The 11,389-nt window shown below is 43.3% G+C and overlaps 1 protein-coding gene across 1 annotated transcript; it reads left to right on the forward strand.

The window, feature by feature from the left end:
* Positions 1-932: 932 nt before the first annotated feature.
* LOC144707435 (QWRF motif-containing protein 3-like) lies at positions 933-6,930 on the forward strand. Its single transcript, XM_078580540.1, has 6 exons — positions 933-2,284; positions 3,037-3,156; positions 3,929-4,045; positions 4,138-4,227; positions 4,513-4,620; positions 6,719-6,930. Exons 1-6 carry the CDS (start codon positions 1,448-1,450, stop codon positions 6,773-6,775), a joined length of 1,329 nt encoding a protein of 442 aa, XP_078436666.1. The 5' UTR covers positions 933-1,447; the 3' UTR covers positions 6,776-6,930.
* Positions 6,931-11,389: the final 4,459 nt, after the last annotated feature.

Raw genomic sequence — 11,389 nt, forward strand, 5'->3', positions numbered from 1 at the left:
CATCCGTTCAGTCTACCTTCATAGGCTTGTCCTTTCACCCCATCCCCCTGAAGAGCTGGACGGAACGGGTTATGTGTATAGTCCAAGGATACGGACGAGACGGTTTTTTCATCCCAGGATGAAAAAATCGTCCCGTCCACAAGGTTGGACGAAAACCGGGATGGTCGTCCCGAGACGAACGGACGAGATGATTTTCGTTCACTCGAACGAAAAAACCATACTGTCCGGAGGTCTCGGACGAAAAAACCGTCTGGAGGTCTCGAACGAAAAAACTGTCCTGTCCTCGTCCCTGCACTGATTCCGGACGTCGGACGAGACGATCTTCATCCCATCCCTTCCATTGTCCACGTCCCGGACGATCCGGAACTATATTAGTGTGGGGATGCGGACGAGACGGTTTTTCGTCCCAAGACGAAAAAATTGTCCCGTCTGCGAGGTTGGACGAAAACCGGGACAGAAATTCGTCCCGAGACGAACGAACGGGACGGTTTTTGTCCACTCAGACCAAAAAAACCGTCCCTTCCAGAGGTCTCGGACGAAAAAACCGTCCCGTCCTCGTCCCGTCCTTGTCCCTGCGCTGATTCCGGACGTCGGACGGAACAATCTTCGTCCCGTCCCCTCCGTCGTCCACGTGCCGGATGATCCAGAACTATAGTTATGTGACTGCTAAACAAGAGACTAATTCAATGGAGACGGATAACGAAACGGGACTGACTGGAAGCTGGTAAGGGATAACTGATGAGGGATTGGATCCCGTCCCGTTCCGTTTGTCAACCCTCCTTTAACATTGAACCCTTTCTTAGATCAGTCAATAGCCGTTGGTTCAATCGGATCCTTTAGACCCGATATAGATCCGGCAGATCCGATCAAGCACGCCCCATAACAAACTGAACCTATAAAATTGCAGTTGTCAGTTATTTATTGCAGCTTCTTCTCAGCGTCGGTGGCAGTGGAGTTCAACTTCGTTCCCTACTTCCCCCAATCCACTGTCGATCTCGCCGAAATTCGCAGAGAGAAGAGGAAGATGATCAAATTCGCTGATCTGCTGGCAACTCGCTGATGCCGAAATGCTGTAATTTTGTCTTCATTCCAGGTCTGCGCATGAGTATGCCTCAAATTTCCGCGGAAGAGAAATCGACGCAGCATTCGGTAGATCTTGTTTCCTGTTCTGATGCTTAATTGATCTTGTTCGTCTAATTCGAGGTCTGCGCATGAGAATGTGTCCGATTCCGGAAGAGAAGAAACTATGTGTTTATAGAAGAGATCGACGCAGAATTCGGTAGGTCCTGTTTCGCATTCTGATGGTTAGTGGATATTATTCATCTTTCTTCGAGATATGCGCTTGAGAATGTCTACAATTGCCGCGGAAGAGAAGAAGCAATGTGTTTATAGAAGAAATCAACGCATAATCTGGTAGATTTTGTTTCGTATTCGGATACTAGTATCAATGGGGGCAGCGGCCCCCGCGGATGCTTCCAATTCTCCTGCTGCATCGGTTCACAATAGGAGTTTGAAGAAATCAAATATTCGACAGAAAGATTATAATCGTTGTAACAGGAAGCCTCGAGCCAAGGAAGTAAGCTCAAGGTACCTCACCTCGAACAACACCTCGACTAGTTCTTCTTCTCAGCGTTCGACATCACCTCTTCTTTCCTACGGTCTTGCTGACGACGAATCTACAGTATTCCATACATCCTTAGCCAAGCGCTCACAATCTGCATCACGTATGGATCATAGAATAGCTAATAATGGTGTGGCTTCCGAGATTTCCACAAGGAGAAATCACTGCACGACTCGCAGATTTTCTGTGTCTTTTCAAGGGGAATCATTCACCCTGCAGACCAGCAAGCCAAGCCTTGATCGTCGACTCCGTAGCATCTCCGAGACTGCTCAAACAAGTATTTCAAACCGGGTGACTGGAAGCTTGGACTGTTCTTTCAACCAGGCCAGCAATCTTTCTACTTCTTCTGACACAGATAGCGTTTCGTCAGGCAGCAATTCGACTTTACAAACGCCTCCAAAGTTAAAGGTAGATGGGCCTTTGATTTCTCCAAGAACAGTTCTATCCACAAGAATGAATACGAGTCCTTGTCGCGTGAGCCAACCAGGGAATGCTCCTTCCATTGTAAATTTTGCTGCTGAGTTTCTTCGTAAAGGGAAGAGGGGGGAGATCCGGGTCGAAGAAGCTCATTCACTTGGGGTACTTCACAATCGGCTTCTGCAGTGGCAGTTTGTGAATGCAAAGACTAGTTCATCCGTCTCTTTGCAGACCGTGGCTGTGGAGGTATTCATTATGGGCTAATTTGTCATCTTTTTTCTTTTTCTGCTGTTAAAAAAAAATCAAATACCAGTTCAGCAGACTCTGGTTTCTTGAGATACAAGATAATCTTAGGAAATTATCCTCTACCCTCTCATATTATGCCGATTTGGTGCAAGACTCGAACAAACGCCAAATCTTTTTGCTGTTTTTTCGGCCATTATTTGAGACTTCTTCTATGAACAGGACACCACATGACTTCGTTATAGATTCAGACTGGTTCAACAAAATATTATGCCCAACCGCCAGCCTTCCCTCTAGGGTTTGGTACCCGTCAACGTCTTCGTAATTGTCAATTTTGTCAAACCTGGTATTGTTGACGATGAACACTTGACCTTAGCAGTTGACAATTGCACCAACTGAATGTCAAAGACAACGGGATGATCCAAATAGACAAAGTTCAGCCTCAACCGTCATCATGCAAATGATGACATTGATGTTTACACTTTTTGGATGTTTGACTTCAACATGGATGTTGACGATCATTTACATTGACAACCTCATCGACAAATCGTCAACCAGTCATTGTGCTGTAAACATCCATTTCCATGCGGTAGGGGCATGTCAAACCCGTCTTTTCTCTATGGCCATCTTACACTAAACTAACTGTCATGTTCATAATCTTGACAATTGTAATTTCCCAAACAATGCTCTACCTCGTTGTATTATACTGATTTGGCATAAGGTTTCACCAAAAAACAAATCTTTCTTTCTGCCAGAAAAGTCTCCTCAACGCGTGGCTAGCTACCGCACATTTGCGAGATTCTGTAGTCATGAAGAAGGTTATGCTACACCTACTGAGACGAAATATGAAGCTGGGACCCCTGCTGAAAGAACAGGTAAGCAAATCACCATGACTATACAATACATACTATGGCGAGTGGGCAACTTCCTTATCTTGACATTGACTTTGCACCATTATCCTCGTCAGGATGATGATGTCAATGATGAAATCACAATTGTAATTATCTCGTCCATAAGTAGGATGATGACGACTTTGTCTCGTCAACTCTCATCATTCTTCCTCTGTTAACCACACTCGGATGATGAGAGACAAAGGCAAAATCGTCATCTTCAATGACATTCACCTGCGAACAGGATGACAATGACTAAATAGTCATCATCACTCAACCTGTAGACAATGATGATGATAGGTTTTGGTCGATAATGACGATTTTCGTCATTGTCCTCAAACACTAAATCTTGGCCTTTTACGCGGAATGTAACAGAAAATCATCAATATGGACTATGAGGGCTTTTGGAGGATGAAAGTTTTGGTTCCTTTGCGAACCCGTAATTTCTTATTATGCAGGAATCCTTGTCCAGTGTCAACACCTTTTTATTGAAAAAAAATAAATGCTGGGATATCATCCTTGAGCAATTTCCGAGAAAAGTTCTATGGAGATAAATTCTCTTGGATTAAACCTTTGTCAACTCATTTTCCAAGTCGTATGAAGATTTCCTAATGTTCAAAATACGGTCATCTCTTTGGCCACAAATGCATTATTAAAGATGACCTAGAAGAGGATGGATGAGGACACAGATATGAATACCATTAGGACTTGGATATTCCGATGCTTAAACTTTGACGAACTTTTTTTTATCTATTAGATGGTTTATCTAGAAGAGTGGTCTCTCATGGATCCTGAACATAGAATTTCTGTAAATGAGCTCATCGAAGCATTAAAAGCCAGTATTCTCCGGCTTCCGCTCGTCAATGGAGCAAAGGTCTGTGCTTATACCGTGTAATCCTATCTATTCTGTTGATATGATGGGGTTAAATGTCTATACCTTTTTTTTTTTCTCTTCCGTCCTACCAGGCAAGCATTCGAGATCTCAAAGAGGCTATTTGTTCAGCTGTTGACATGATCCAGTTAGTCGGTTCTTCACTGCGTTCAACGGTGCTAAAGGTCAATATGTCGTCTGACTTCTATTTTTCAGTGAAAATCGACGACCTTTGCTTACTTATTGTTACTATTTAACCAAGTTAAACGCTTAATTTTGTGCACGAAAAGCCGTGTTACTATTTCAATAGTGTTAACTGGCATTGCAATCTGGAATGGCGAGATTCATCAACCCTATAATTGTAACTGCTCCAATATAGAACCAAATGAAAATTGTGGTTTACTTATAGAATTCTTATGTTTTTGATGCCCAATTAAATATAAAAAAGACTGGGTTTTCCTTTTTTTCAGTCAGAACAAGCAACCTCGCTTGTGATGGAGTTACTCAACGTTGCGTCTCAAGAGCGGGCTTTACTGCAAGAATACCAGAGCCTTCTTTGCATCATGGCATCTCTGCATGTAAGCTCGTTCAAATCTTTTTTTATTCCTCTCCCAGTACATTAGGGCGCGATATAAAAAACCTGATATGGTCCCTTACCCATCCCAGGTAGTTTAATAATGTTGTTTCTCTAATGTTTCCCTCTAAATAGTAGCAGCTTTCCCTTTTGGGAGGCAGCCAAGAATGAAAAATTAAATTATCAGCTTAGCACAATTTGTCAGATCTCCTACCGTCTCGTCTCGCCTTTGGTCCCTACTTCGTCTCTGATCAGCCTATCCCTCAATGATTCCCTCTCCATCCGGCTTGTCCTCGGTTGATCCCTGCACTCTGATCAATCCCTCTTCCTCTAAGAAAACCCCTTCTTTGTTAGAAGCCTAAATCAAGGTTTCTATAAAAACCCTAATTAGCAAAGGATGAGAATGATATCTGAAATTGGAGATATTCTGAGAAATGGTCTAGTACTTGTTTATTCTCCCAGACAAAAATGTCAGATGTAAATGGTTCTATCCATCCACTTAGATGTCTTGGTTTTTAATACTACAGGACAAGAACATGGGTAGAATATATTCCCATTAGGGTTGGCAAGCGAAAACGAATCCGTCATCGTCATCCCTAAATCTCGTCATCTGCTTTCAGAGTGAGACCATTTTTTTCAAAGAATGACGAGACGATGATGAATTCATCACAGTGATGATTCATTAAGTATGACGATGACGGTGACATTGACAAGTAGTCTTTGTCGTACCCAAACTCCCTCACTCGTTCTTGGTACGAGACAAATGATGAGGCAATAATGACGAGGCGGTGACACGATAATGATAAATCATTGTTCGTTGAATGATGATTTTGCCTGATTCCCTCCCATCTTGTTGCATCTTGAACATCACACCATAACGGTATACAATTATCAGATACAGAATTTAGAGAAGAGAATAACCATAATTAGGAAAAGATTACAATACGAACTTTGTTTTCGGTTCGTATTGGGAAGGGAGAAGAGAAGGGTTGATGCTCCCACGGTTGGGGAATGGAACGGGAATGATCGGAGAAGAGGTTGAATGACGGAGACAAGCTGCTTGAGGAGTCGGTGAAGGGTTGACGATGCCGGAGACGGGGACCATTGAATATTAGAAGAGTACTCAGCGAGGGGTGATGGTGAAGCCATTGCGAGGGTAGGGGTTTCCTGGACGGTAAGGAACGGCACGTCCAGAACGTGACGCCCCGGACGTGACGGGACAGATGACAATCCGTGACAGACGGTGATGCGACAAAAGTTTCATCACGACACCGTCCTGTCACACGTCCGAGGATTTCGGAAAAATCCGTCACGATCGTGTCACCGTCATGGTTTGCGGCGTCCCCGTCACCGGACGGTGTCGCCGCCACGTGTGACGGGAAAAACAACCATGTGGAGGAGAGAGAATTGGAGGGGCATATCTCCAATTATCTTTGGACGGCATCCTTTTGCGCGCGCGAATTAATGCAGGGACCTTTCTGCAAAATGCCAAGAAATCGCGCCACGTGGCGAAATCTTGGCCGTCCAAAAGCTTAAATCTAACTATTTTTAAGCTTTTTTGGTCATTTTTAAAAATAAGTCACGGGCGTCATCCGTAACGGCCATCCTGTCACGTCACTCGTCCGAGGCCCCCCGTCACCGTCACGTCACCGTCACACCCAGCTCGGCATCCGTCATGGTCACAGGCCCCCAATTTCGTCACGGTCACCGTCACGTCATCCGTCACGTTGCCGTCACTGTGATGTGTGACGTGACGGATGACAGCTGACATTCCCTACTGGACGGTCAAAGGTTCAAGACCGAGACAGAAAGGATCGAGATAGTGACCCAAGCATCCGATCTTACTTTGATTCTTGACAGCCCCTCCTAAGAGAAACAAATACCCTTACCCTAAACACCAAATGTCTAAAATGGCCCTAGTGAGCTAACAAAGACACCTCGGGGTGATATGGCCGGAAATAGTCGAGTAATTAGGAGAAGAATGCTATGCTAAGTATCTACTTAGTCGTTAATTAACTGCTGCATCTAAGTTAAGTTCCGTTGACCAATTTTTTCGCCGTTCACCGTTGAATTCTCTAAGTGTAGCCCTCTGATGAGTACAGGTGAAGCAGTGCAGCCTCCGAGCTAGTCTTCAGCAGCTCAACCGCCGCACGTCTTGATAAGAGTGATCTGGCCGTCGAAGCCGAGAGAAAAAGTCAAAGGTCAGCGCTTCGACTTTTCCTTCATTTTTCCCTCTGAGGTCATGATAAATATGTTCCTATATTGTGCATAGATTTTTTTCCTCGGTAATAAAAATAACATGAATATTTTCCAACGGGAAGGAAGAGTAAGGAGTTGACTTGAGTCAAACTTTCTCTTCAAAGGAATAAGTTTTGGTGTCTTTGCAACCATTTCCATTTGGGCTAGGAAGTTGGCCCAAATAACCAGAAGGAAAATACAATAGAGAGAGAGAGAGGTATGGCTAGAGAGAGAGATGCGGACCTGATTATGTGGTACAGTGAACTAGAGAGAGATGGAGAGAGAGATAGAAGAGGGGTAGCTGACCATCAGGTAGAGAGAGAAAGAACTGGAAGGTTGAACGAGATGTTGATCTCTAATTTAGAGAGATGGATGCATAGATTAGAATCTCTCTCGATGAAGAGAAATATAGATCAAGATGATGAAGATGGGGAGTCACAGAGATGTTTATCCAACCCCCCTCATCTCCTCTCTTCGTTATCTATCTCTCTTCGGCAGATGATGAAGATAGAAGGTAAGAGAGGAATATGTGGATCTATAATTTAGAGAGATGTATGCAGGGCTTAGTATCTCTCGATGAATGGAGATAGAAATTGAAAGAAAGATGGATGATGAAGGGCGTAACTCATGCTTGAGAGAAAGATCAGCCGATGATGAAGATAGATGGATGGAGAGGAAGATGTCGATCTATAATTTGGAGAGAGGGATACAGATGTTAGTATCTCTCGATGGAGAGAGAGAGAGAGAGAGAGAGAGAGAGAGAGAGAAACAGAAAGAAAGATGGAAAGTGAAGGGCGTAACTCATGATAGAGAGGAAGATCAACAGATGACGAAGATACATGCATATAGACGCATAGATAGACAGATGGATGGATAGATAGATAGAGAGAGAGAGATTGAGATAGAGAGAGAGATGGGTGAAAATACTCACAAAGATGGAGGCATGGGGGAATTGCTGCACTCTGGCTGTTATGCTCATCGCTTAACTCTGTTTGGCCGCGAGCTCCTCTGTATCTTAACTGGGGGAGGAAGGAGAGAGAGATGCCAAGTGAAGGATTGGGAGAGAGAGAGAGAGAGAGAGATGCATACAGTGTCAGAGAGGAGAGAGAGGTAGGGAGAAAGAGATTGAGAGGGGTAGGAAGAAAGAGAGAAGATGAGAGAGAGAGAGAGATTCACAGAGAAAGAGGGGGAGAGAGAAGAGAGAGAGAGAATCACAGAGAAAGAGAGAGGAAATGAGAGAGAGAGAGTCGCTGAGAAAGAGGGAGAGGAAACGAGTGAGATGTGAGAAGAGAGAGAATATATAAGAGAGAGTCGGAGATAGAAAGGGGGAGAGAGTCACGCAGAGAGAGGGTCAGAGATAGAGAGGGAAGGAGAGAGTGAGTCAGAGAGAGATATTCAGAGCGAGAGTCGGAGATAGAGAGAGAGGGAGAGAGTCAGAGAGAAAGTCGGAGATAGAGAGGGATAGAGAGAGAGAGAGAGGGTGAGAGAGTCAGAGAGAAAGTCGGAGAGAGAGAGGGATAGAGAGAGAGAGAGAGGGTGAGAGAGTCAGAGAGAAAGTCGGAGATAGAGAGGGATAGAGAGAGAGAGAGGGTGAGAGAGTCAGAGAGAAAGTCGGAGAGAGAGAGGGAGAGAGAGAGAGAGAGAGAGAGAGAGAGAGAGAGAGAGAGAGAGGGAGAGAGAGAGAGAGAGAGAGAGAGTCAGAGAGAAAGTCGGAGATAGAGAGGGATAGAGAGAGAGAGAGGGTGAGAGAGTCAGAGAGAAAGTCGGAGATAGAGAGGGATAGAGAGACAGAGAGAGAGTCGGAGGTAGAGGGGGAGAGAGAGAGAGAGAGGGGGAGGGAGACAGAGAGAAAGACGGAGAGAGAGAGGGAGAGAGAGAGAGAGAGGGTGAGAGAGACAGAGAGAAAGTCGGAGATAGAGAGGGATAGAGAGGGTGAGAGAGTCAGAGAGAAAGTCGGAGATAGAGAGGGATAGAGAGAGAGAGAGAGAGGGTGAGAGAGTCAGAGAGAAAGTCGGAGATAGAGAGGGATAGAGAGGGTGAGAGAGTCAGAGAGAAAGTCGGAGATAGAGAGGGATAGAGAGAGAGAGGGTGAGAGAGTCAGAGAGAAAGTCGGAGATAGAGAGGGATAGAGAGAGAGAGAGGGTGAGAGAGTCAGAGAGAAAGTCGGAGATAGAGAGGGATAGAGAGAGAGAGAGAGGGAGAGAGAGAGAGAGAGAGAGAGGGAGAGAGAGAGGGAGAGAGAGAGAGAGAGAGGGAGAGAGAGTCAGAGAGAAAGTCGGAGATAGAGAGGGATACAGAGAGAGAGAGGGAGAGAGAGTCGGAGATAGAGAGGGATACAGAGAGAGAGAGGGAGAGAGAGTCGGAGATAGAGAGGGATACAGAGAGAGAGAGGGAGAGAGAGTCGGAGATAGAGAGGGATACAGAGAGAGAGAGGGAGAGAGAGTCAGAGAGAGAGAGGGAGAGAGATGGAGATAGAGAGGGAAAGAGAGACAGAGAGAGAGAGAGAGGGAGAGAGAGAGAGTCGGAGATAGAGAGGGAGAGAGTCAGAGAGAGAGATGGAGATAGAGAGGGAAAGAGAGTCGGAGATAGAGAGGGAGAGTGGGAGATAGAGAGGGATAGAGGGACAGAGAGAGAGAGAGGGAGAGAACAAGGAAAAGTGGTGTGAAAGATGGGGAGATGGGTCAAGTTTGGCGGTGTTGGATGGTAGTGTAAAGGGTGGGTAGGTGGGTGGGATACACGACGCAACGACTTATTCACCAACCTGGCTCTTTATTTTATGCATATTTTTCTCTTTCTTTATTACATTTTAATAGCAAAAATGAAATAATATTAGCAACCCAGCTGAGCTCTATACAAAGAGCAAAATACGAGTGCATCTGATTAAGGCTAAACTCGTCCAATCAGCTGTAAAATTTTGTGCTTTTTTTTTGTCCGATACTTGCATAGTCACATGCCCTTTGCCCCCCCCACCCCCAAATAGATTTTATGCATATTTTTCCTTTTCGACTTAGACTTTAATAGCGAAAATGAAATTAGCAATCCAGCTGAACTCTATTTAAAGAGCAAAAAACAAGGGCATCTGATTAAGGCTAAACTCGTCCTATCAGCTGTAAAATTTTGTGCTTTTTTTTTTCGATACTTGCATAGTCACATGCCCTTTGCCTCTCCCCCCCTCCCCAAGTAGATTTTATGCATACTTTCCTCTTCGTCTTAGACTTTAATAGCAAAAATAATATGAAATTAGCAACCCAGCTGAGCTCTATTTAAAGAACAAAATCCAAGGGCATCTGATTAAGGCTAAACTCGTTGTATCAGCTGTAAAATTTAGTGCTTTTTACCATTTTGTGGTGTAAGTTCCAAGTTTCAATAGTAAAATATAAGAACACTTGATTGAGATGAATTACATGGAATATTAGCTCTGAAAAGGTGCTGGCCTTTGTCAGGTAGTCATATGCCCTTTATCTCCCCCCCCCCCCTAACAGTTAGATTTTCAGGGATGTTTGAGGGCCCTTCCCTTTCCTGTGATTTTATGGAGATTGGATTCATCAATAGTTTTCCTTTTCATTTTTGACTTTAATAGCAAAAAATGGAATAAGAAAGCCAGCTGAACTCTATTTAATGAGTAAAACAAAAGGGCATCTGATTAAGGCTAAACTCATTGTATCAGATGTAAAAAAAAGAAAAATTGTGTGATCGTGGTGTAAGTTCCAAGTTTCAATAGTAAAATATAAGGACACCCTATTGAGATGAACTGCATGAAGCATTAGCTCTAAAAAAATCATATTTGTTCTGTAGAGTTCCAATTTAAAGAGTAGAGCACATGGACACCTCATTAAGATGAAGAAAATGGAATATTAGCTTTAACAAAATTCATATTTCTGGAGTAGTGTTCCAATTTAAAGAGTAGAATACAAGGACCCCTGGTTGAGATGATTACAGGAAATATTAGCTCTAAACAAAGAATTTTCAATACTGTGGCATATAGTTCTAATTTAATGAATATAATACAAGGACACAGCATTTAATGAAGAAAATGAAGTATTAACTCTAAAATTTTGTTTTTTTTTCATATTTCTAGTGTAGAGTTCTAATTTAAATAGTAGAATTCAAGGACAACTCATTACGATAAAGAAAATGAAGCACTAGCACAGAAAATCTATGTTTTTTGGTATTTGGGGTGTAAAGTTAAAATTAAAAGAGTAAAATATAAGGACATCTTATTCAGATGAAATTAGCAGTAAAAAGTTATGTTTTTTTGCATGTAAAACTGATCTAACACACTCATGTTCAGTACTTTAGGAATTATTTATATTTTTATAATTGGACTCTTAAAAATTATCATTTCCTTGGTTGATACTGAGTTCGCATGTTTGGCTTTATTTATACTTGGAACAATCAATGTTCGACAAATGTTTGGGATAGTCCCTAGTCTTTTACAATGGGAAATTAGTTTTGTAACATATTATGATCTGTCTTCACCACAAGCCACCACACAAACAAAAAATTAGAGAATTGTCCTTCAAAAAAACCATGTG

Source organism: Wolffia australiana, chromosome 9, assembly GCF_029677425.1.
Source record: "Wolffia australiana isolate 7733 chromosome 9, ASM2967742v1".
In the NCBI taxonomy this organism is placed as follows: Eukaryota; Viridiplantae; Streptophyta; class Magnoliopsida; order Alismatales; family Araceae; genus Wolffia; species Wolffia australiana.